The following is a 25,567-nucleotide window of genomic DNA, read 5'->3' as shown; positions in this document are numbered from 1 at the left end:
AAGTACTGACATGGTTAATGAAATGATTAATAACTAGATTGGATACATTTCTGGCTGAGCGTAGCTCTGAAGTGTTTATGAACTTGGCTTTTCCTTACTCGCACTTCTAGACAGACATGAAGGGTTTGTGTTTAATGCTCTGCTTTGACGAACAGACGCAGCATTAAAGAACACTTATCTTCACGGTAAAGGTCTTTTTAAATGAAATAGAGTAAACAAATGAAACCTGAGAGCATCAGAACAGAGGTGTGCCAAAGACACCCACAACAATGTGGATCTGAAGTTTATTTGGTATTTGTGTAACCCAGTTTTTGCAAAACTAGCAAAAAACTGGATGTATGAATTGTGAAGGCAGAAAATTATCCTGATAAGCTCAAGAATATCAAACACGCCTGTTTCTTCTATTCTATGGAGGATGGAGATGTGGGGATGGGGAGTGCTAGGAACCAATCATGATTTGATAGGAAGAGCAGTTGTCTGGGCGGGGCTTGGCTTCAGTGGTGGTGGTTGGCTTCGGGGGCCAGTCGGGGTCCACGCTGAGCTCCTGAGCAAGATGCATGTACCGAGCTTTGGGCGCCTTCTTATATGGGCAGCACAGCCAGGACAAACACTTGTGTGCACGTAGGTCAATTACCCCCTGAAAAATGAATGACGTAAACACAGATATGAAATTAAAAACATACAAAGGAAAAATGAAAGAGTTGGAACAAAACTTTGTTCATGTTTCTTCAACCTAAAGATAAATCAGGCATGCTACTATATCTGCTGCATGCAAAACTCAATGTCATATTTCATACATGCAAGTCATTCAATACAGAAACCAGCACTTGATGGAGGTGGCTGTCAACAGTTTAAAGGTTGAGCCTTCTCCTTAAAAAAAAAGCTCATGGGGTCAAACATTAAATCAAAGATTATACAGCAGCTGCTTAACGATAAAAAATATCTATAAAGTAAGTCTGAACAACAAAAAATATGGGTTCAGAATTATTTAACATCACAATATCCTGGAGGAGAGAGACAGAGTGGAGACAGCGTCAGCTGGGACCCAACAGGGGAACTTGAGAGCAGCAAATAAGCCTCAATAGCTGCAGACAGCCGACAGGAAGAGGAGCAGCAAGGAGATAAAGGTCTAGGAAACAACTGAGAAATTAGCGAGGAGTAAAACAACGTTTTTATATAAAAATGTCTAGATGAGGAGTTAAATGAAAAAAGTGAATAATTTTAAATGTTTTTAACTGAAAAAAAGTGTTTTTTTTTTGTTAATGTTCTGCCATCAATGACGTATGCTGATAAAATGCTCTGCAGTTGACCGAGCCTTAAAGGTCTCATTCACTCATTCGTTCAATTAATCTGCAGCAGTCTCCAGTATGAAATGAATGAACCAAAAGCTCCTGCGGTCTTGTTTCAGGTGGAAGGAAGTTGTCGTAAAATGATGGGATTTTTATTCTTACTCATTAATATTAATGATATGAAAACACCTCATCTTTAACCGACTGACAGCAACACGACTCTTCTGCTGCCTTCATTCAATCTTCTTTCTTTGGTAAAATAAATAAATAAATAAACAAAATGCAATGTTGATGTTTTAGCTCCACAAATAACACAAGCCTGAACGTGTTGCCCAATGGTAAAGAGTTGCTAATGCTAATGGTTAGCTTCTACTAGCTCCGCTCTTTTCTAGCCACAAAATCACTTGTGTGGTGACGAGCCAAGGTGGGCGGGGCCATGAGGGGTAATTTTCCCTGTGACGTAGAAGAGACTGGCTTTTCTGATTGAATCATTATAAATGTTCCTTGACTAACACATGCCATGTGGGTTGACGAATTTTTTCACGCTCACTGCTCTTGTGATACGAAGAGTGACCGATCTTATTTTGAAAACAAGTCATGTGGTTTCTCAGTGAACAAGACCCTTAAGAAAATTATTCCAAACTTTGATTCAAGTTTCATCTGTGAAAGTAACCACAAAACGGAGCCTTATAATAATCAGATTGGTTATTAATTACAGTTTTCTACCAAAAGGACAAAATCCGTATCATTCAATATTAGCCGGCTCGCTTCTTGTATACGGATAGAACTGCAGATCATAACCAATTGTGATGACTTCTTTTGAAAGCTTCAGGTTTTACTGGATGCTCTCATTTAAAATAACTGTTACAAATCTGTTTTAAAGGTTTCAAAAACATCCTTAGCTTTGTTGTTTTTATTTAAGTATTTCTTATTATAGCCTAAACAATCCAGTAAGATGCAAGGGTTTGAGCAGCCTTGATAATCTTCATGATTTTTCTGTATAAATTGGTGATTGTTTTAACAAAATTAAGCAGGTGCATAAATTTGGGCGCCACAAAAAAATAAATTTACTCACTTTTTATTAGATCCTCCTTTTGCAGAAATAACAGCCTCTAAATGCTTCCTATAGCTTCCAATGAGAGTCTGGATTCTAGCTGAAGGTATTTTGGTCCATTCTTCTTTACAAAACATCTCTAGTTCATTCAGGTCTGATGGCTTCTGAGCATAGACAGCTCTCTTTAGCTCACTCCACAGAATTGCAGTAATATTCTGGTCTGTGGACTGAGATGGACGTTCCAGAACGTTCTACTTGTTCCTCTGCATGAATGCCTCAGTAGATGTTGAGCAGAGTTTACGGACGTTGTCTTGTTGAAAGATCCAGCCCCGGTGCAGCTTCAGCTTTGTCACTGATTCCTGGACATTGGTCTCCAGAATCTGCTGATATTGAGTGGAATGCATGCGTCCCTCAACTTTAACACGATTCCCAGTCCCTGCACTGGCCACACACCCCACACTATTATGGAACCACCACCATGTTTTACTGTAGGTAGCAGGTGTTTTTCCTGGAATGATGTGTTCTGTTTACTCCATGCATAACGCCCCTTGTTATGCCCAAATAATTCAGTTTTAGTTTCATCAGTCCACAGCACCTTATTCCAGAATGAAGCTGGCCTGTCCAAATGTGCTTTAGCAAACCTCAAGTGGCCCAGTGTGTGTGCCGTGGGCAGAGAAAAGTCTTCCTCTACATCACTCTCACATACAGCATCTCCTTGTGTAAAGTGCACTGACTAGTTGAACGACGCAGTGACTCCATCTGCAGAAAGATGATGTTGTAGGTCTTTAGCGCTGGTCTGTGGGTTGACTCTATTCTCACCCTTCTATGATTCTGTTTATCTGAGATTTTTCTTGGTCCGCCACTTCCAGCCTTAACTTGAACTATGCCTGAGATCTTCCATTTCCTCAATACGTTCCTAAATGTTGAGACAGACAGCTGAAATCTCTGAGGCAGCTTTCTGTATCCCTCCTCTAAACGATGATGGTGAACAATCTGCGTTTTCAGGTCGTTTGAGAGTTGTTTTGAGACCCCCCATGTTGCTATTCCTTAGAGAATGTTCAAAGAATAAGGAAACTTATTGTCAACTTATTTGTGTGATACAGAATCCCCACTTGAATGGGATCATCTAGCTGGAGAAATATGTGCAGGATTCCACTCAGGACTCCACATACTTCTCCATCTAGATGATCCTTTTCAAGTGGGGATTGAGTATCGTGCAAATAACTTAATATAATATGTAATTGCCCAACTAGATGCCCTTTCTTATAGGATATATTTAACTGAAAAATGATTTAAACAAGAAAATCATGAAGATGAACAAGGCCGGCCAAACTTTCACATCCCACTGTATTCTGGTGTCTTTCAAACATTTGGCTCAAATTAATTTAAAGATCACTAAACTTATTTTTTCTCATTTTGCACTTCATCTAGACTTTTGGGGGGCAAATAAGCTGTACTAAAATATAACTCACAGCTGATAACTGCTTTTCTCTGCAATGTGCCTATCAGCCTTAAAAAAAGCACGATACAAACCCCTGCTTTGTGTGAATCATCTTAGACACTTCCAGAGTTCAACTTGAAAATAAAAGGTTCAAATTTCATCTCCAATCATAATCCATTAAACCTAATAATTTCTCCTGCTGTTTCTAATCATCTAGTGAGGTGTCAGTAACAGAATTTGAGGAATAGCTGCATCATCTGGGTAAATCCCCTGAACAGAGTGTCCACCAGGAGGACGAAAGACAGAGTAAAGGTCAGAAAGAGGCTGATGTCTCTAACATGCATGTTGTATTAGTAAAGCTGTGCTCTGACATTAGAAAGAGAAGTGAAGACAGAAAGAAGGAAGGAAGGAACCACCACACACGAGGAGCGAGAAAGGGCTACAGCAGAAGGTGTCAGATTTTCCCAACCTGTGATGTCGGGGCAGCAGGGGTGATGCCAAAGTTGCTCTGTTTGTCTCTGCTGAACACAAGCTTCCATAAGACGACATCAAGGACGAAGGTCTAGGGGGATAGCGCAGTGGGCAGGGGAGAATTACAAAAAGGCTAATTTGATTTCACCTTTCCTCCATTTGGCACAGAGGTTTAACTGATTTGTAAAACAAAGCTATGGTACAATGGGTGGCTCTCATTACAAATAATTATATCAGTGAAAAGAAGTTTGGATTTGTTAGCTTCAGAAAGAGTTGTGCTGAGTTAGAAATTTTTATTTTAAAATGTTAAGTGGAATTTGCACCGGTGACTCAGGAAGAACAGCATCTAATTCAGATGCTAAGTAGTGCATGTATGTGAAGGAAGCCATTTAAAAAGGAAGGCAAGAGACGGTGATGTCACTGGCTGAAGCGTGGCAAGTTAGCATAAACTTAACACCTACACAGGAAAATCTATTTTACTGTTAAAACGCATCTGTCTATAGTTTACTGCTTTAGGAATTCTCAAAAGTGCCTAAATCCACCATGAAAAACTATTTTCACTTTACAAAATAGTTTCTGCTCAAACGAGGACTGATCTAACTGTAAATAAGACAAAGATGAGCACATTGCATGAAAGAAATCAAAAACTGAACATGACAAAAACATTTACCAGGACTGCATGTCACCGAGTGTGTCTTACCTCCACCACAACAGACACAGCAGCATTGACTACAATGACCAGGGAAAGCTTTACCCTCCACTCAAATGGAACACAAACTATCTGTATGAACAGAGAAATGCTCATCAACACGTGGACAAGAACACTCCATAAAGGCACCATTATTTTAAAACGTACCCTGGCTTTCCACTGAACGTGAAAGCGTTTTGCCCACAAGCTGCCTTCCAACCGGGAGCAATTCTGACGCAATGTGGGAGCGAAAACCTTCCACACGGCTGATCCGGCGAGAATTGGAACAACAAGCAAGGACAAAGACAGCTGCATGTGTCCAATAACGGCCCGTGGCTCTTTTTCTATTCTGTTTACCTCGGCTATGGGGGGCTTTAACAGTAAATGATGTACATTTATCTGCATAGGACTTTTATTTTGAAACTTTTATACTTCTTTTGTGTTTGACTTCCTGTCTGGTCTAAACAGCAGAGTTTAATGTGTTTTGGAAGCATAGCGTGTAAACAATAGTCTCTAAGCATATTAGTGCTTCTGGGATGCATCCAACTTTGCTGTTGATGGAAAGAAAACAGTTCACTACGATGGCAGAAAGTAAGTTTTGCAACGCTTTCACGTCCGGTGGAAAGAAAAGGAAAGTTTTCACCCTAAATACCAACAAGTTCTAAAAATATTAGCCAATTTAAAATGGCAAAAATTGCTTTTACCCACCTCTAGAAACTCATCGATGCCTTTAACGGGATGAAACATGATGAACAGCAGAAAAAAGTACAAACTCACAACAGAAAGTACAAAAGGCCCTGAGAAGAAGAGAAAACCACAAACATTAAAGATAAAGGAGAAAGTACTGGAGCATATATTCATTAGTATTTAGATGAGGCGTACAGTTTTTGTAGCTAGGCTGCCGAAAAGGTTTGCCTTTGGAGAAAACGATGGCAACAATGAGATACTGGAAGGAGGAGACGTAGAAGAGGCTCGTGTTCTCAAAGTTTTGGATGTTGTGCTCGTCTATCTCTGTGTCGTTGTGGTCAGACAAATTTTGGTTTGAAGAGAGGTTGCAAACACTGGATGTGGACAGAAAGTCGGGATTAATCCTGGAGCACTTTAGGGCAAAACTGGACTTTTCGAGATTGAACCCGTTATAAAATATTCAGAGACCAATGACCTGATATTTGTCACATGCAACACTCACTCTGTAAGAGGAGTCCAAGTGGTGTACCAGGGCTGCTGTCGGACCCAAAGGAATGTAATAGTCTGGAAGCTCAAGCAGATGAGGATCTGGGTCAACACGGAGAACAGCAGAGGCCCTGAGATCAGTCCTGATGGGGGGCGGCGGGAGACCAGCTCTTTCCATGCAGGGTTCAGACTCACTGAGGAGCAGGAAGAGATAAAAACACCAAATAAAACATGGAGAAAAAGAAAATTATCCTGTTTTACAACTGGTTAGTTCCTCTGTACTTACTGGTAAATACAATGAGGAGAATGATAGCAATGTCAATAAAGAGGAACTGGAAATCTCCAAGGTTACTTAGAATCTGAGACAAAAAGAACAGAGATCATTTGCAAACAAACTGATTTTATAGCTGCAGTAGTTTATCGAGGGGACTTCATCTACCGAATAGAGGAGGGTGACGCTGATGTACTGGATGATGCTGTACAGGGCCATAAACTTGAAGACACAGAAGGAGGTGATGAGAGCGGCACGCCCCTCCCTATGAGAGGAAACAAAAACAACGTAACTTTAACGACGGCTACTAGAAAAGACTGATTCCTTCCGTCATTATTGCACATAGCTGCAAATAAAAGAGTGACACCTATTTTTACTAACCGTTTAGCCGAAACTGTTGGAAAAAAGCAGTAAAAACGAGCTTTACTACTCAGTGTATAGAAAAGAACCGAAAACAACGGAATTAGAAAATCTACACAGAAGGAACGTAACGATGATGTTAGCTCAGAGTTAGCTTGCTTGCTCACAGCTACAATTTGGTCCCAATTCCCTGCCTGCTTTACGTTCTTTTGACAGTGTTGTCATTGTCCATGAAACGATATATATTAATGTGGCAAGGTGGAGAAACGAGGGCCCGGGCGGGATTCGATCTCCAGACTCCCGGGTGAGAGTCATACGCTCTAACCAGTCAGCCAAAGGGACATCCTCTTGGCCAAGTAGCCAGGGCGCACGATCAATCGGGACACTGTGACAGGATGCTCACACTGCCATATCTTCCCCCCTCTTTCCACAAGCACGTCCTCGTGCTCCCACACAGAGTGCCACAAACTTCACATCCATGGACCTACTTGACAGTACTACATGGATCCTGCCAACAACGCCAAATGTGGCAAGGTGGAGAAACGAGGGCCCGGGCGGGATCAAATCCCGCCCGGGCCCTCGTTTCTCCACCTTGCCACATTAACATAGTGAAACTTGTTAAACTTGAAACCAAGCCTTTGTGATTAAGTTTGAAAAATCCATCTCAGGATTAATTTAAAATTTCAATGAGATTTTATCCAATCTTTTCCACCCAATTCCAGATCCTTTGAATATCACGTGGTCTGATCGAAGCCTCCCTATGTGAAACATTACGAGTGTACATTTACAAGAGAAGACATAACGGTAAATGGCCTGTACACGGCGCCTTCTTAGGGTTCTACAACCGCCAAAGGCGTTTCACAACACAATCAGTCATTCACCCATTCACACACACACGCACATTCACAAACTGCCACCACCAACAGGCAAGGTGGGTTAAGTGCCTTGCTCAAGGACACAACAGTAACATTCTCTGATCGAACCTGCAATCTTCCGATTACTGGACAACTCGCTCTACCTCCTGAGCTACTGCTGTCTCTAATGACATGTTGTTTAACCCCAAGAAAAGCCCTCCAAAACTCAAAAAGATCTTCCCATCTGCTTTGTTTCTTAAAGCCGGGCGGACACTGTGCGACTTTTTCCACTCTTAGCACTCAGCTTCAGCTCAAACTGTACGACTTCCTCACAGGACAGATCTCACGAGTCATGCGCTCACACTGTACATCTGGTAGCAACACGTCGGACCTAAAAAATATGCTAAAAATAGCAGTATTTACACAACACGTCAGACTTTTTGGTCTTGATTTATGGGGGTTGGATGAGGAAAACGAAATAAAGAAAGTAAATCTGTGTTTTGTGATCACTTTAATTTGACATGAACAAGACAAACACGCTTTCTTGAAAATCCTCGTCACTGTGTAAAAAAAAATTTAGAAATGAAAACGAACGTGTTACTAGGGAAATAGCGGGCGAGCGGTGTTGATGCATGATTGCGCATGCGCCGAGAGCGGTTCTGGTACTTTTTGGGTCGCAGCCGCTCGCTGCACCGCTTCAACACTCACGAGAACGAGCAAAATATCAAACACTCCAGAAGTCCGTGCGAGCTCACGATTGCTGATCGGTAGCTGGTCACGTGGTGTTAATCGCCTCTCGTAACCCCCTGTACACTACACGACGCTCAGCGCAAAACTCGCCCCGATCTGGTGGATTCTCGCACGAGTGGAAAATCGGCTCAAAAAAGTGAAAAACTCGCACAGTGTAGGCCCGGCTTAACAAAGACACACACAGAAAGAACAGGGGAACATGGATTAGCCTGTGAAGGAGAGACCTGATGAGGCTTGGGACACAGGAGATGTTGGGGGTCCTTGAGGTGAAAGGGGAAGCAACGGAGGCTTCAAGCTCCGACAAGGAGATCCCACCATGTGCTCTCTTTAGTGCCTGAAAAAAGGAGGACATAAGCGTATATAAACTGCACTTAACCATGTCCACCACATGGTGGTGCCGTTTTACTAGATCCTAAACAACCATCTATACACACCCCACAGTCGTTTGCTCCATCTCCACACATCCCCACAAAGTAACTGGAAAAAAAAAGATGAGAAAAAAATGCCATGTAACAACTTCTAATTTAGGACCTTGTATAATGTTAAACATCATCTTCTTGGTTATCCAATTTCAGTGGACTCTTTAGCTGATGGTTACGTAGTTCACAGCTTTCGTAGGACATAACAGAACCTTTGGACCAGTTATCAAATACATATTTTCAGAAGTATGTCCTGCATTTGACTTGAACACTCACTCTACTCCCTGCAGTGTTTCAATCAGCTGGGTTTTCTGATCAGGCGCCATTCTGGCAAACACTGTCCCGTGCAGCACAAGCTACAGAGAATGACACAATTACAACATTCCTAAGAACAGTGGTTGCAATTAGAGCATGTCAGCACCGATTACAGCAAAAAAATGTCCGTTCTCATTTGAAGATTCTTTGTACCTTTTGAAGCATATCAGGAAAATGTTCAGCAATTACTGCAAACGATTTTCCATTCATAGCAAAGTGGTACATTTCTTGTGTTTTTGGCTCCTCTACGTGACTCACATCCTCGAAATTGATGTTAATTTCCTGTTAAAATCAAACAAGTACGATTTAGACAATAATTATTAAAAAGTAAAGGTGCAACTTTCACCATTCCATCAGATCTGAACAACTGGAAATGAACAATGACTGTCATCTTGTATCATCAGGTAAATCCATCCATCCATTTTCATCCGCTTATCCAGAGTCGGGTCGCGGGGGCAGTGGCCTAAGGCGAGAGGCCCAGACTTCCCTCTCCCCAGCCACTTGGGCCAGCTCCTCCGGGGGAATCCCAAGGCGTTCCCTGGCCAGGTGAGAGACATAGTCTCTCCGCCGTGTCCTGGGTCTACCTTTAGGCCTCCTCCCGGTTGGACGTACCCGGAAAACCTCACCAGGGAGGCGTCCAGGAGACATCCTGACAAGATGCCCGAGCCACCTCAACTGGCTCCTCTCAATCTGGAGGAGCAGCAGGTCTACTCCGAGCCCCTCCCGAATGACCGAGCTTCTCACCCTATCTCTAAGGGAGAGCCCAGCCACTCTTCGGAGAAAACTCATTTCGGCCGCTTGTATCAGTGATCTCGTTCTTTCGGTCACTACCCAAAGCTCACGACCATAGGTGAGGGTAGGAACGTAGATTGACCGGTAAATCGAGAGCTTCGCCTTCTGACTCAGCTCTCTCTTCACCACGTCAGGTAAATCCTTTTTTATTAATTAGCCCAGTTTGCTTCACCTCCAGTCGTGGTTTTTGGGGTTTGTCTGCATATCTCCATGTGATTTTGGCAGCTTGTCCATCATGAGGATGAAGGGCATCAGCTATGATGATCTTGTCTTCAGGGGGGATCATTCCACAGTCACGGGCCACAGAGATGGCTGTTAGCATGTTGTCACCTGGAAAGAGGACGATCGAGTTATTCACAAAATTTCACACCTTCTAAATATGATTTGGCAGCACAAAGCGGAGACAAGACACAGCTCTACTGATAAAGATTATATTACACAGCAGCAGTGGTGAACAATCCCAATAAACAGTTCTGATGGGAAAGTAGAAGGCAGAAAAAAATAACATGGCTAACAACCATCTAGTATGTTTAAATTTTAAAAACGTTTTGTTTGTTGGGAAATCTCAAGTAAATGACAAGAACATCTAGTGCACATTGGAGCGACCCTGCTCCAGCTCCACAGTGCAGCCAAGAAAATGTATTAGCTAAGATTATAGGTGCAGCTGAGAAAAATAAATTACAGGGATAAATCTAACTCTGCACCAAAACAAATGTTTTTCCTTTCAGTGTTTGTAATATTTCTCAAATCTAATTTGTCCTCACCAGTAACCATGACAGTGCGAATGTTGGCTTTATGAAGGTCCTGCAGGACTCCTGGAGTTTCAGCCTTCAGTTTGTTCTGCATGATGATCAGACCCAGGAACTCCATGTTTGACTCTATGTGATCCCTAATTAACAACAACAATAATAATAATTTAATATACAAGTGAAAACACAACAAAAATGTGTTCTTCTAAATGGGGAACAGAAGAAAACAACTCGACTAAATCTTTGCTCAACTAAAAGCACCTTAGTTGCAGCCAATAAAAACTAGCCTGGCCAGCCATGCCAAAGCTTCCTTATGGGAAGCAAAGGGCCTGGTAACACTCCCATTCAAATCACTTCACCCCCTGAGGATACTAACCATGCCAATCAGCGCTGAGCAGCGTACATCACACACTGCAACGCTCAGTGTCTCAAAAACAAAGATGATGGCGTCTGAAGCGGCGTATGCTGCAGTTCTTTCCTCTGTTCTGAATGACTTGAACATATCTTTTAAACTGCAACAAGTAGAAGCGCTAAAAGCCTTTCTTCTAAAGAAACATGTTGGCGCTGTCGCCAGACGCCATCTTTGACTACAGCTAAAAAAAACGTCCGCATCTCCACGTCGCACGATACAGTCATCCGTTCAGTCTTTTGCCTGATTGGTTATTTTAGAGCTGGAGCTGGCTAGTCCCGCCCCTCATGGTGATCTCTGCCTCGGAGTATCCAGACTCGTCCTCTGAGTAGAATAGACAGAGGACGAGTCTGGCAGGCCAGGCTAAATAAAAACAGGTAAAACAGAAGTGTTTTCTTTTAACTTCAGAAATAAAAACATGTGAAGTTGAAAATGTTTAATTATTGAGAAAACACAAAACAACTGAACCCTCTTGACTTTATGTAATTACAGGGTAACTGCAGGTTTATGGGAGCCAAATTTAGGTCTTCTTAAGAACTTTTTAAGGCCACTTTGACCAAATTTAAGCTATTTTTTAAATTAAATTTAAGCTATAATTTCCAGCTATTGCCTGGAACCGGTGCCAACCACGTTGCGAACGTGGGATTAGCCATCCAGATACCATTAAACTTGCACTTCCCCATGGCGCAAGCTCCCACTAGCTTAACCAGCTAATGTGCTCATCTAAAATTAGCGCCTTTTCACAACCAACTGAATGTGTACGGTTCCGCTTACGCCAACATCATACAAAAAAAATGCTGAACACCAACTAGAAAGTCACGAAAATTTCATAGAAATAAAATAATCTTGGTTATTGGGTCTTTGGTCATTTAAGACTTTTGGAAACTGTATTTAAGGATTATTTGTCATTTTTAAGGATTTTTAAGGCCTTAAATTTGGAAAAGCAAATTTAAGACTTTTTAAGGACCCGCCTGTAAAAAAAAAAACAGACTAGACGCTGCCTGAACATTATGTAAAACCGTACCTGCCGATGTTCTGGACTTTGTGCCAGGTCAGCTTTGCTTCCAGACGACGATGAGCCAAAGCAATCACTCTGAAGCCCTCCCTAGTGTAGCTCTCCAAAACTTCTGCAAAGTTTTCTGGAACTAGAAGAATTTTTGTTTTCAACAAACAGAAAATTAGGAGGAAAATAACACACATCCATGTTTTTAATGCATGTCCAACCTTTCTCTCTTAAATCACATCTTCATGACATTAAATCCCTTTTTTCCTGCACAAGGACTGACGTACCTCTCGGATTATACAGAGGCCTTTGTCACCACATTGTTTCAGGACACCTCACCTGTCTCCTTCTTACAAAGACTAGCCACAGCTTCTGGTGCTCCCTTCATGTAAGCATCCATACGCTTCTCCCCCAGCACACGAGCTACAATGCTCATCCTCTGAAGCGCCGAGGAAAAAGGAAACTGCCGCACAATGCCGATTTCATACACCGACTACACAAAGACAGAAAATAAGAGGTAAAAAACAAAATTACTCTTACCTAGATAGAAATTATTAAAAGGCATTTACACAACGCCAACCCAAAAACAAAACCTTCAAGTTTTAAAAAGAGCTTACAAAAATAAGAGCAGAGCTGAAAATACTAACAGTAAAAACATTCATTAAATCACAATATTATATTAGCTACACTTTTTTTAATCCATATATTACATTCAGGAGGGAGAAAATTAATCCCTTGACTTAATAACTTGGAAAAAAAATGTGACTACTTACCGAAATCTCATAAAGTTCCTACAAAAAAAAAAAAAAAAGCAAAATATCAAAACAGAGCAGCGATAAATACAGAGAAGGAAACAGATGTTGTGAAGTGTGTATAGCAGAGGTATTTGATGCGAGGCTGGTGTACATACCATGTCTTGTTCTGCTGACAGAACCGGTTCTGGGGGCAGCAGCTGCTTTGGTGGTCGAACTACAGTGGGCATGATCCGATTATGGAGAGACGTTTCCTCTTCAGTGGCTTCCTCCAGGATCTACAACATCATTAAAAATATATATCTAAACTTGTTTATTTTTTTAAAATACTTAAGATCTTAAAAGTGCACCACAAAAAAGAATAAATAAATAAATATACAAAAGACGTATGCAGATGGTCACGTGGGGCTCATAGGTACTAGTACAAAAAACCTAAACTCATCGGCCATATTGACAAGCATGCTTGTCTTCTAAACTTAAAAAAAAGCACAAAATAAACTTCTTGGAAACCACAAACTGCAGACTGTCTGATGAACGTTTTCAGATTTTTTCTCGAGTTTCATAATAAATCCTAATAACTATATGATGATCTCTAATAATTTTCTGACATTTTTTAATAATTCCTGTTAATTTATTATATTTATATGAGCAGAGTGTTTGTCTGATCCTCACAGCTGAAAATATTTAGCATTTTGCAATAAAAACATGTAAAATATGTAAATGCCAGAGGTCACCACAATACCCACAGCTAAATAGATGACAAATCTGCAGCCGACGAGGACAGTGTTCTTCAGGGTTTGTCACACACTCTCACAACTGCTAGTTTGACAGTTGTAACTCAAAGGTTTCACCGAACATGACTCGCAGCTACGGAAATGTAAATGAAGTTTTTTATGTGCTTTAATTTCATTGCAACATAAAATCCTCCAATCGTGTTAAAGACGGTTTCTCGGCTGGCCAGGGAACACCTTGACCCGACTCACGATCAGCAGAAGAGAATAGATGGAAGGATGTGTTAAATGACTGTAGTGAGTCTATCCAGTCTGCTTAACACAAAAGGTGCAAATTCAGATAGTTAAAGATGCCTGACAGACTCAGTGTGTGTTACATTCACAGATTCTCCTACATGAGAACTCACCCAGCCGGTAGCCTCAAACATCTTGAGGTCTAAAGGGTCTCCAGAAAGCTGGCCATCTATTTTGGTGAGGGAGTGGCAGGTGGCCATGCAAGCCACAAACGGGGACTTGACAAGATTTTCCTTGTAGGCATTTTCTTCTGACTGGTGGAAACTTCAGCGGCAGGTAAACAAGAACACAGACTTTAGATTATAAACATTACAGCCAAAACAATGTAAAAACAAATAATCCCATATTTAACACAAATTTACCTGCCATTCTCAACTCTCTGAACTCCCCACAGGTCTAATCCATCTTCTGTCAAAGTTCCAGTCTTTGAAAAGAAAAATAAAATAAGATGAAGACTCATCAAAATACTCAAGTCCAACAACAGCTCACGTACTGTTATTCCAGACCTTATCAAAGCAGACCAGATTGATCTGCCCGCAAAGATTGATCCTCTGAGGGCTGATGCAGAAGATGCCTATGTGTTTGAGACGCCGCTGAGCGTACACGATTCCAGCCGTCATGGCCGCAGGCAGCGCTGGTGGCACTGTGATGGTTATGATGTCCAGAGACTCAATAATGATGGTTTTTGCTGGCACCTGGAAGAAAGAAAGGGCAAAGTTATTTCAGTGCATCACTTCCATCTCTGAATTTAGAGGCAATACCTTCAACTTCGAATAAATTATTGAATAAAGTAATAGTTTATTGAACAAGTGAAACATTTCTGATAAAGTAATGCAAACTATAAGAATAAAGAAAATAAAAGAAATAGTAAATATATAAGAACGGGAACAACAATAGACGTTATGTTTCACTCCCTTTCTTATTTAATAGGCTCTAGATTATTCTGCTTTTATCTCTAGACAGTATAACTTCACACACACACACACACACACACACACACACACACACACACACACACACACACACACACACACACACACACACACACACACACACACACACACACACACACACACACACACACACACACACACACACACACACACACACACACACACACACACACACACACACACACACACACACACACACACACACACTTTAATTTCATTCACAGGATTTTTTTATTGCTTTTCCTGTGCTGGCTGATGGGGTTTTCCATGTATGAAAAAGAGGTGAAATTATGAGTGATTAGATAATCTGGTTATTTCTAACAAGTTTAAAACAAAAGTCTCCAAAAGTTATTATTTAAAACATAACAGAATCTAGAACTTTATCGCAGTTTTGCAGGGAAAAAATTTGCAAGAGGTTGGGACAAAGGAAAAAAAGGAAATCACACGAATGCGACATCCTCAGGAGTTGAAAACTGCATTAAATCTTTGCTTTCGTCAGACTCGGGGTCTACCGTGATTGCAAACTTCTAACATGCTACGAGAAAGAAAAATTAAGGGCTCTACTTCTGTAAAACAATTTGCATTAAAGTTAGCTTTGGGGAAAATATCTTGTTCAATTTAAAATCTCAGCATTGAGCGGGACAAAGGGCCATGTCTTGTTTACAGTTTGGGGTTTAAAGCTAGAAAAATGACTTTATAATTTTATTACTACAAGCATCAACAACACTCCTTATTCCAACTGCATATTTGCATTTGATAAAAAACTTTTTAAATAAAAAATAACTATCAAGAAGGGTTTATTTACATAATAATTTACTACAGACACTTAAAAACAAAGAAAAACAACCTCTAACATTGTTCAGTCTGCTCATCATCACTTAGGTTACCTTGTTCAAGATGCTGAGGACGATGGAGTAGATGAAGCCGATTCCAGCCACAGCCACCAGACACAGCAGAAAGAGGTAGGCATCACGATACAGCTTGAAGTCGGTGGGTTTGGGGTAAAGGATAGAGCGCACCAACTGGCCTTTGGCTGTGCTGAAACCTAGAGAAGAGAGGATAAATTTATTTATTTTGAAGGATTTTTCACATATTCAGTTCTTTACTGGTGCCGCTAACAGGACTTGTACATAAGTAAGTCTATATTGTGCATCTTGTGTTACAGAAAGAAAAGAAATAAAGGACGACAATATATTTTCATGTATTTTCTAACGAGACATTTTCAGCCCCTTTCAGACTGGCCTGTGCAGATCACCACCGCCTTGACCAGCTCTCCTGTGTAGAAGCGGGTTTGGATGACGTTGGTGCCGCAGAAGAGCGTGTGTCTCTTATGCTCCTCGGTGTTGTAGGCATCATCGACCTCCCCTTGCTGCCCTGACGCCGGGTTAGGGAGGTTCGTCTTTGTCACAGGAACGCTCTCACCTGAGTGGATTTGAGCCATTATTAGGAAACTAGAAGAGAAAGGGGGTTGTTGTTGTTGTTGCTAAAATCCTAAACATGCCAACAGATTCTCCATCTAACCTGTGAGCATGCTTTCATTGACGATGCAGGTGCCGCTGATCAGCACAGCATCACACGGCATGATGGTCCCATTTCTAGGGATCACCATCACATCACCGGGCACCAGATCAGTGGACAAGATCTCTTCGATTTCTGCCAGGAAGAGCGACGAATCAAAAGTAAATTGAAGCAAATCAAGTAGATGAATAGTAAAAATGTGGTGTGCAGCATATATATATTTAAAAAAAATGAGGCTTAGAGATAAAACAAAAGAGTACCGTTATTGGCTCGGCAAACAGACACACGGACAACACTGTGAGCTGCCACCATATCATGAAGCATGATGTATTGCTACCAAGAAAAAACAGGAAGAGAAACAAACTGATGAAAAAGCTTCCCAATTCCAGCAAGTACCAGAGCGAGAGTCTCTGAGTCCGTAGACTGAGAGTCTGGGGGCAGCAGACCGTGTGCAGATGAGATTTTCTGTTAGGCTGAAAACCTTGATTAGATGTGGCAGGGTCAGCAAGTGTGTGTGTGCGTCATAGCACAGTGTGAGGTCAGTTTCTGTGATGCATGTAGTGCTGAACAAGTGAGATAAAAAAACTCACTCTTCTACACCTAAAGGTAAAAAAAATAACTAAAGTACAGATTATTAACAGATAAGCATCCAGTGAATTTAGACTAATGACATGATAATTACTTATTTAATATTCAAGTCAAATGTCATGTAAGGTAATTAGTTATGAACTTCAATGCTTTGTGGCGCTCACCTTTTTGATGGTGTACAAAGAGGTAGCTATGGATATAACCGACATGAAAACAATGGCCACAGCATAGTAGTAATACTCATCGGCACTCCACAGGATCACACTGAAGAGCTGGAAGATGTAAAAAGGGTTGAGGACCTGCAAGAAACAGAAAGGATGACAAATTACTGAGGTGAAAATCCTAAATCCTAAATAAACACTACAGTTTAACTTTTTTGTGCTTTAGATGGAGCGTGGCCTGGCATGACCACTGATGTGACCCAAAAATAAAAATACATTTGTGTTCATTTGCTAAAAATTCAGATTTTACCTATTTACCAGAAATATGATTGTTTAATTTCTGCTATTATAGTATAAAAACAACATGAAACAAAACTAGATCCAGGATTTATCATGTGAAAGCGGGCTCTACCTCTTTGATAAGCAGCTTGAAAACTGAAGGCACTTTCACCGCAATTTCATTCACTCCAAAGAACAATCTCCTGACAGGAGAAGACAGAGAACAGGGTTTAATGCTGTGAATTACACCTACATACCAAAGAGCATGGATCTGAGGGTTTCCCCTCTAAAACAGATGACACGATCAGATTCAAACACTGGAACATTTTCACTGCTTTCCCTGATCCCCGAATCTGAGCTAAGCAAAGATGTCAGGCATGTTGTTTATTTATTTTTGAGTTTCCTCTAAATGTTTAAGAAATCAAATGCATTTAAAGGTTTGCATTTTCGCAGAGATTTTTAACAGATTTAATGGCCTGTGGCAAAGATTTCTAAATGTGATCGAGACCCACTCAGTCTGTTGCAGTCGTGTCCTTGGGCAAGACACTAACCCTCCTTTCCAGATGGTAGTGGTTGGAGGGACTGCCCCCAGGGCAGCTGTGGCTACGTTGAAGCCCATCAACACCGGCATGTGAATGGGTGTGTGATAAAGCACTTTTGGGGGGGGGGGGGGCTGAAGGACTCTAGAAGGCACTATATCAAATACAGGCCATTTACCAATAAGTAGGAAGGAAGACACGAGGAATACATGCATCAGCATCTTTTAACTGTAATCTTATTTATATATAAAGTATTCACGGGTGAATCATAGTTGCTCAGGCATCCAACAAATCCGATGAAACGGGTCAAGTTTTTGTGTAAAACTGAAACAACTGGGAGTTCAGTGAGTTTGTTTAACGTCTGGAATAATGGACGCATTTTCTGATCAGATGTTACCTGTACTCTTGCAGGTTCCTGCTCAGGCCCGCTGTGTGCTCCAGGTGGAGCGTGGAGCAACTGACCTGCAGATCCTCCAGACCGCTGTTAAAAACAAAACAGGTACTTTTGAGTTACAGAACTCATTTAAAAATGAGTCTAGAAGCAAAAAAAGTCTTTATTTTTATAGTAGTGGGATTTAAATTATTTACTAAAGTTTTTTAAAATGTATATAAATAAGAACGCTTACGTTAAAACTTTAAAGTTTTGCACCTCGTTGTTCCAATAATACTTTGTGCTATGGAAGGTAAAATAACGAATCTGGAGGAAAAAAACAGAAAGAGGGACGACAGGAAAATAAGTCATCAACGGTCATCTCCAAACAGATGAAGTGTGTGTGTGTCCAGTGTTTATAGGTATTCTACAGGTTGCTATGCAGAGGAACAGTTCCAGTTCCACATACCTGTGTGGGTTGGTAGTCAGAAAATTTTGTGATGAGCTCCTGAGCCGGTCTGCCATTGGAGGGGTGAGGAGTTTGTCCTTTGGCCAGAGGGGGGGAGGCAGAGTTGGAGAAGGTGCAGGAGTGAGAGGAAGGGGGGGAGGGGGAGGTGGTCTGGGTCTCCAGGCTGTGGAAGGGGTTGCTCCCCGGTGCAAGCATCACTCGTACCCTGGCCAGGAACCAGCGCCGGAATTCATCCTGGTCCAAAAAAACTCAAAATTCATCCACAGGACTTCTCTTGATTTAACCAAATTGATGCTTAAAGAAAACAAACATTAGATGTTTTTCCACCTTTCAAAAAATGAAAGCCCAAGATTTATGACAGAGGAAGGTTGTCACAAATTAAAAAGAAACACCAACAGTGTTATTGTTAGCAGCCAAGCTGGTCAGGTATAGAAGTGATCACTAATCATTTATTTTCACTGGTCTTTAGTGCTGAAATTAAAAGTGGCAACTACGGCTGCATCTCTGGAAGATTTAAGATTATTCTAACAAACACTCCATAAATTAAACAAGTACTCTTATATAAAAGTGCTACATCGGTTGTTGGCCAAATAAAGCCAATAATGAAGCTGCCTTCAGCTCTTCTCGCTCTCTAGTGCACGTATGTGCATGTTGGCGCACCACAAAACCTCCTGAGCTATCCTTGTGTTTCATTTAAGAATCTCCTTTTCAGAAGTTTGTTGCTTGTATTTAAAAAGCACCAGTGACCAGCTCAGTCCAGGAAACACATTTTGGGACATTTGTGATGGTCTGTAATTCCGTCATGTCTTCTTGTTTTTAATCTGTTTGGTTATTAGCTTTATTTTTGTTGTTACACAGCCATGTTGTCTGACACGTGTGTCGAGCTGGATGAGAGAATTATCCGTTACCCGCGTTTGACCTGCTCAAGTGCAGCATTTGTCTCTCTTGCCAATCAAAACATTTTGTAGAAACAATTCATACACCTAATCAATTAGATGGCCCAAAAGCTTTTCATCACGTAGAAGTCCACACTTATGGGAACATGAATTTGTTGGTAAAACAGACTTTAAACCAGCGTTTTTAAAAATCTTCTGGAGGAAAAGTTTCAGCACCGGATCTTTTCTGTCTCTATTCCACTTTAAGCATAACGATTTAGATGCTGCATCTTGTTGGTTGTATTGGAACGACAGTCAAAGGTTGAAACCCATGGACTTCCCAACAGATGAGCTGCTGCCAAACAATTCTTTGTGGTTGGATTTTTAGATTTCATGCTGTTTAATGTTTTGCTTACAGCTCAGTGATCAAAAGTCTCACAGGGACAGTTATTAGTATCGGGCTCCATGCTGAGTGACACTGTTCTGTGTGATGGAAATACTTGCCATCAGTAAATGTTGGTTCCCCATAACAAATACCAGCTAAAAACACTACAAGCATGACTTTAATTAAATAGCATTAACTTTTTTCTAACATGACTCATGAATTATAAAGCACTTTGTTTTTATGATTGCTGGCTAATTAAAGTATTACTGAACCTCTTGTTAGGTTTGGAGTCATTAAACATAAAGATCCTTACCGTAAGTTAAGAAAATGTTTCACTAAATTATGTCGTGTACCGTATTTTTTGGACTATAATGCACACTGGGTTACAAGGAGCAATAAACGTAATGAGGACACTGGATACTCTGACTCTGATATTGCATCCAGACTGCCTGGGCGGAAACGGGCCGGTCTAGATGTGAACGTGCTGCACAAGGTGCAATTATAATTACCCTATAGGGCGCAATAAGCAAAACAAACTGTCAGACAAGTCAAACTTTATTCACTTAATTCACAATAACTCATAACTGTCAACGTTGTTGTAGCACATGAAAAAAGAACAATAAATCCAATTTTCTGTCCATTACTCTTCTTCAAATCCATCAAAGTCTTCAACTTCAGTTTCTGAGTTTAACAGCTGGGCAATTTTGGCATCAAGCATGCCGGGATCGATCTCGTCATCATTCGAATTAGTCTCGCCGTTACCAGTGCTTGGCTGTTCAGTGATGATGTGCTTGGCTGTTCAGTGATGATGTGCTTGGCTGTTCAGTGATGATTTCAGCTTTTGTGAAAGCTGGGACGACACCTGAGACTGATACCTTATCCCAGGCGTCCACGATCCATTGGCAGATAGTGGAGTAACTCCCCCGACGTTGCCTTCCTGTCTGTGAATGTGTGTTTGTTTGCCATCTGTCATTCAAAGCTCCCATGCAGCTCACAGCTAAACTTTGAAGGACTTGTTGACACCAAGTTATCTAGTGGTCGGAGTTCTTTGGTAAATCCGACCGGTATGATGGCAATCTACGAATTAGTTTGATTTTTAACAGTATCATTGAGATGGTCCCGCATGGAGTCGCAGATCAACAGGGACAGAGATTTGTTGAAAAAGCCATCCAGTCACTTGACATAAATTTCTCTCAGCCACTCACTCATCTTCTCATCCATCCAGCCCTTTGGTTAGCCTTGATTATGATGCCAGCTGGAAAGTTTTCTTTTGGCAAAGTCTTCCTCTTGAAAATGAACATGGGTGGTAGTTTCTAGCCATAAGTCTGGCAACCGAGAACTACAGTGAAGGATGACTTCTCGTTCCTTGTGGGGCATATACATACTGTACTGGTCCCCGTTTTCTCGACAGTACGGTTAACGAGGATGTCAAAGATGAGGTGGACCTCATCCATGGTTTTGATATGTTCTGCCGGATATTCTTTTCATTGATCTTGAACTTGCAGTCGGTGCAAAAAAATGGCCAACTTTTCTTCGTAATCTTTTGGCAGTTGCTGCGAGATGGTAGTTCTTGTGCGGATGGATAGGTGACGTCTTCATAAAACGGAAGCACCAAGAAGGACACCCTCAAAAGTTGTTGAACTGCAGCCACCTTGCTTTGTTCCCTCAGAAACTCTGATCTTCTTTACTTGGCGGAGGTCATCTTCTTGCTTCCTCCACTTCAGCAACATTGACTCATCAATGTTGAATTCTCTCTCAGCTGCTCTATTCCCATGTTCTACTGCGTGACTGATGGCCTTGAGTTTGAAATCTGCTTCGTAAGCATGTCTCTTAACAGGTGGCACTTTGGGTTCCTTATTCACATCCCATAATATTACCTGAATGCTGAAGCACAGTAGCCGTACTGCTCTACCACTCCATTAAGCGTTGCTGCTCCTTAGCTTTGCAAAGATGTACTACAACGTTTTTACTGGTTTTTGAGCACCGTGTACCAAATAAAATCAGTTTGATGTCAGTAAGCACAAACAGAATTAATACCTAAGGCGCACTGTCGATTTTTGAGAAAATTAAAGGATTTTAGGTGTGCCTTATGGTCCAAAAAATACGGTAACTTAAAATGTTCACACTGAACTAGCATCACCTGCTGCAAAGCACACTTAACAGTCAAGCAGGCATTAGTGCTGTATCTTAAATCAGTATCGGACAGGATCTACTAGCTTCCTACCGTGGAGCGCAGCAGCACCACTTCAGCATCACGGGCAGTGGTACGGGTGCAGGTGGACTTGACGCACCATTGTGGCATCCAATACAGCAGCAAGAGAAGGAAGCCTCCCGTACAGAACACCCCGAAGCCCACTAGGGCCAGCCGCCAACGACACAGGCGGTAGCCTTGTAGCTCCTTAACAACGAGAAACAAAAACAAGTTCTCATGAGATGGGTTGGAAATTTTTTCACAATGGTTTTTTCTGTTGAGGAGCATACCATCTCCTCCTCTTCCCCCTTGTTGAGGATCTTTAAGTCTCCCTTCTCCATGTTGCAGAACAGTTTGCCTAACCCCTTCCTTAGCCTCTGGAAACATATTCAAAACAAAAACATTACATAAAAACATAGCAATTCTATAAAAGACTTTGGTGTTAAATGAATGTTAAATTAAAAAGATTTTATTTCAACAGACACCTAACAGCAGAGAAGGAATTCATGAGCTCTATTCCAACAATAACTTGGAGTAAACATTTTTTTGTGGTTTACAATTAACAACAAAGTCTTTCCAGAAATGTTATGAGTTGACTTAAATATTCTGGGATTTAAAAAAAATAAATAAATAAGACATTGAAATTTCTGAAGTTCTTATTTTTGGTTAAACAAAGTGAAATATAAGGGGGTGTAATGGTAATGCAGAACAGAGCTCTACTCCCTCCACATGGCCTCCTCAACACCCGATAACCTCGTGCTACTGCCCTCACGCTCAGATCTTATCAGCCTGCTGCACCGGGGAGAAATTCTTCTCTGGCATACTGTGGGATATTTTGCTAAAGACCAAGCCCTTCCTTGTATTTTCCAATGTCACCCCCCCACCCTCCTTAGCCAGAGCTCAGCAGTGGGCGCAGCTCTGCCAGGACATTCCCTCCCAAACTCCAGCAATAACTGGAAATGCCGACACTAGTGCATAACTGAGTCATGTGTAAGATTTCTATCTTGGAATGGTGACTCAAAAAATATTTATAATGATAATAATAAGAATAAATCTGAATAAAAGTACGTACAAATATTCTAATGATGAAGCAGATTTAAATACAAAAACTAAGTAGCATTTAAGCACCCTTAGTTTGGCTCACTAATTGATAAACATGACAAAGCTAAGAACTACTATGCTCATGTGTTATTTATTTTTATCAGTCATCTCAAAACGGTGAATAAATGACAAGAAAATAAAAATAGCTAAGAAATAATCCCTACCTTGAAAACTAGGGACACAATGCTCCAGGCGGTCCACCTCCCCACAGGTAGCTTGCTCTCTCACAACACCAACCTGGAACCCTGAAAACAGCAAAAACATCCAAATTATAATCAAAGAGTTGTTTTTTATGTAGGTATCTGACTCCATGCCCAATAATGAAAATTAGGGGATTTAGGAGAAACCTTTAAGAGCCTAAAGCTGGGTGATATGAAAAGAAGAGATATAATTTATGTTTTAATACAATCTGATTGACCCAATGACTTTTTCATTTGAGCCCCTTTGTCTTCTCAATCCCCACTGATGGCTGTTCAAATAAAATACAAATAAAGTACCAAACCGTGCCCTTGGGAATAGTGGTCAGGCCAAGCTGCATCGGTCCGAAGTTTGAGTAGTGCTCCTTTATATTCACAATTCAACATAATATACAGTTGAAAATCTTCAGATATGTCTCTCTTACTTCCGTTTGCATCCTAATATTAGCTTTAAACCTTTAATACACATTTTACCTAATCTAAAAGGTGAAGGGTTACACCCTATGCTGAGGAAAAATCTAACTGTTGACCAACAGAAGAAACTTTTTTTTCTATAGGTTTGAAGTGCAGCCCTCTATTCTCACGTGTATATCTGAAACCAACTGCAGTAACATATACTGTTGATGCATCAAACTGCCAATTAAATTCAGAAAAAACAAAACATCTAATGTGAGGGGTTGAGTTCTGTGATAAGATCCAACCAATCATGGTCTGCTTGCCCAAGCTGATTAAGAATGCTTGTGATTGGTGGGCCACTGCTTGTAGTGCATCAAGTACACTTGAGTTAATTTGCCTCTGACATTGCAGTAAGACCGTGACGTGACTTTCGCTCATGTACATTGTGATGTTGATGCTCAAATATGACACCTTGCAGCTCTACCCAGAGTCACAGGGAACAGGAGCCAGACTCGAACAGTCATCGGGCTAGAGGTGGGGCAGAGCTTGGACAGGTCGCCATGCCATCACAGGGACACACAGTAACAAACGCTCACACGCTCAATCAGGCCTAGGAACAATTTACTATCTCAAATTACAATGCAAGTTTTAGGACTGTGGGGGAAAAAACAGGAGTACTCCAAGAAAACCCACGCATTCATGAGAACACGCCAACTCCACACAGAAAGGCCACAACCAGCCAATGCTACCAACTGCTTCACCTAGCAGCCCCACAGTCTAAACAGCATCATTGCGGTTTTACATCGTAGTGACCATGAATAATAAATGTATCTTTTACTTTACTTATTTTATTTAAGGAGAGGACAATGCATATTTGATAATTTCCAGGCAAATTTCCATCTGCAGTCCTCTGGCAGGTTAATGTTAAAAGAGATAAGACAGACAACAATATACAATTAGAAAAAAAATAAAAATAAAAAATATATATAAACATATTTTCCGAAAAAGACAAGAGTAAAAATAAATTAAAGTGTCATCTATGATTGCATCTTTCAGTTTCCTGTAACCACAGTTTCAATTGTCTTTTGAAAGTAACAAAACTATTTTAAATATTAGTTATTAATTATATTGAAGTGGACTTTCCAAATGTAAAAAAAAAATATTAAAAACTAAAAGAAAAATGTTGATATACTTAAACTTATTTTTATTCGTGTTAATTCTGCCTCATCACAGCAGATTTGAAACTTATTTTAAGCTATTTCCTCCTTTCACTAAAGACTTTTACAGTCTGGTGCCTTTGGAGGGTCTAAGCCCTGGCTTGCTCATTTCCAACACGACTGAAGAAATATTAAGTGGAGTTTTTGCCAATCACAAAACATTGTAGACAAGACTTTCTGTTCTCACTAGGGGCAGTGAGCCCTCGAATGAATAAACCGATAAGGATAAGGTAAGCTTCATGCTTGGGAACTAAAGATTACACATGAACTCTGTTTAGGGCCTCTAGGAGTCAGCATGACTTCACTGTTATTTATAGTTTCCTCGAGCCCGGCCTAAGGCCATATTGTTGTCTCTCATTTGATTGGTCTGCCATTGTATTAATAAGCAGAGCTTTAGGAGAAAATTAAAACTGGACAGCTGCTTGGATTTTGTCAAACAAGATTAAATGGGATCTAAATCACGTCCCAGAACATAAATGAATGAACTGACTATTTTAAATGGGTCAATTGGTT

The 25,567-nt window shown here is 40.9% G+C and overlaps 1 protein-coding gene across 2 annotated transcripts in view; it reads right to left on the bottom strand.

Moving 5' to 3' along the window:
- Nucleotides 1-248: 248 nt before the first annotated feature.
- Nucleotides 249-25,567, bottom strand: part of atp13a3 (ATPase 13A3) — a 34,324-nt gene continuing 9,005 nt past the window's right edge. Inside the window, exons 2-34 of one of the 2 annotated variants that reach the window (XM_015970673.3) lie at nucleotides 23,409-23,489; nucleotides 22,434-22,520; nucleotides 22,177-22,350; nucleotides 18,693-18,926; nucleotides 18,480-18,550; nucleotides 18,251-18,334; nucleotides 17,448-17,517; nucleotides 17,039-17,173; nucleotides 16,547-16,619; nucleotides 16,290-16,421; nucleotides 16,011-16,190; nucleotides 15,656-15,813; nucleotides 14,322-14,510; nucleotides 14,178-14,239; nucleotides 13,929-14,079; nucleotides 12,949-13,068; nucleotides 12,812-12,829; nucleotides 12,378-12,531; nucleotides 12,060-12,180; nucleotides 10,642-10,766; nucleotides 10,050-10,207; nucleotides 9,239-9,367; nucleotides 9,047-9,126; nucleotides 8,786-8,828; nucleotides 8,576-8,685; nucleotides 6,556-6,652; nucleotides 6,403-6,475; nucleotides 6,133-6,310; nucleotides 5,826-6,004; nucleotides 5,652-5,740; nucleotides 4,956-5,036; nucleotides 4,254-4,346; nucleotides 249-637 (exon numbers count right to left, since the gene is read on the bottom strand). In XM_015970673.3, coding sequence (XP_015826159.2) covers nucleotides 440-637; nucleotides 4,254-4,346; nucleotides 4,956-5,036; nucleotides 5,652-5,740; nucleotides 5,826-6,004; nucleotides 6,133-6,310; nucleotides 6,403-6,475; nucleotides 6,556-6,652; nucleotides 8,576-8,685; nucleotides 8,786-8,828; nucleotides 9,047-9,126; nucleotides 9,239-9,367; nucleotides 10,050-10,207; nucleotides 10,642-10,766; nucleotides 12,060-12,180; nucleotides 12,378-12,531; nucleotides 12,812-12,829; nucleotides 12,949-13,068; nucleotides 13,929-14,079; nucleotides 14,178-14,239; nucleotides 14,322-14,510; nucleotides 15,656-15,813; nucleotides 16,011-16,190; nucleotides 16,290-16,421; nucleotides 16,547-16,619; nucleotides 17,039-17,173; nucleotides 17,448-17,517; nucleotides 18,251-18,334; nucleotides 18,480-18,550; nucleotides 18,693-18,926; nucleotides 22,177-22,350; nucleotides 22,434-22,484 — 3,810 coding nt within the window. In that variant the 5' untranslated portion in view covers nucleotides 22,485-22,520; nucleotides 23,409-23,489 and the 3' untranslated portion in view covers nucleotides 249-439. The remainder of the gene's footprint in view (nucleotides 638-4,253; nucleotides 4,347-4,955; nucleotides 5,037-5,651; nucleotides 5,741-5,825; nucleotides 6,005-6,132; nucleotides 6,311-6,402; nucleotides 6,476-6,555; nucleotides 6,653-8,575; nucleotides 8,686-8,785; nucleotides 8,829-9,046; nucleotides 9,127-9,238; nucleotides 9,368-10,049; nucleotides 10,208-10,641; nucleotides 10,767-12,059; nucleotides 12,181-12,377; nucleotides 12,532-12,811; nucleotides 12,830-12,948; nucleotides 13,069-13,928; nucleotides 14,080-14,177; nucleotides 14,240-14,321; nucleotides 14,511-15,655; nucleotides 15,814-16,010; nucleotides 16,191-16,289; nucleotides 16,422-16,546; nucleotides 16,620-17,038; nucleotides 17,174-17,447; nucleotides 17,518-18,250; nucleotides 18,335-18,479; nucleotides 18,551-18,692; nucleotides 18,927-22,176; nucleotides 22,351-22,433; nucleotides 22,521-23,408; nucleotides 23,490-25,567) is intronic. The other variant, XM_015970674.3, reaches the window with a different exon arrangement.

This window comes from Nothobranchius furzeri, chromosome 8, assembly GCF_043380555.1.
Source record: "Nothobranchius furzeri strain GRZ-AD chromosome 8, NfurGRZ-RIMD1, whole genome shotgun sequence".
In the NCBI taxonomy this organism is placed as follows: domain Eukaryota; kingdom Metazoa; phylum Chordata; class Actinopteri; order Cyprinodontiformes; family Nothobranchiidae; genus Nothobranchius; species Nothobranchius furzeri.
Note: the sequence above shows the minus strand (reverse complement) of the source record. Positions and strands in the feature narration are given on the sequence as shown.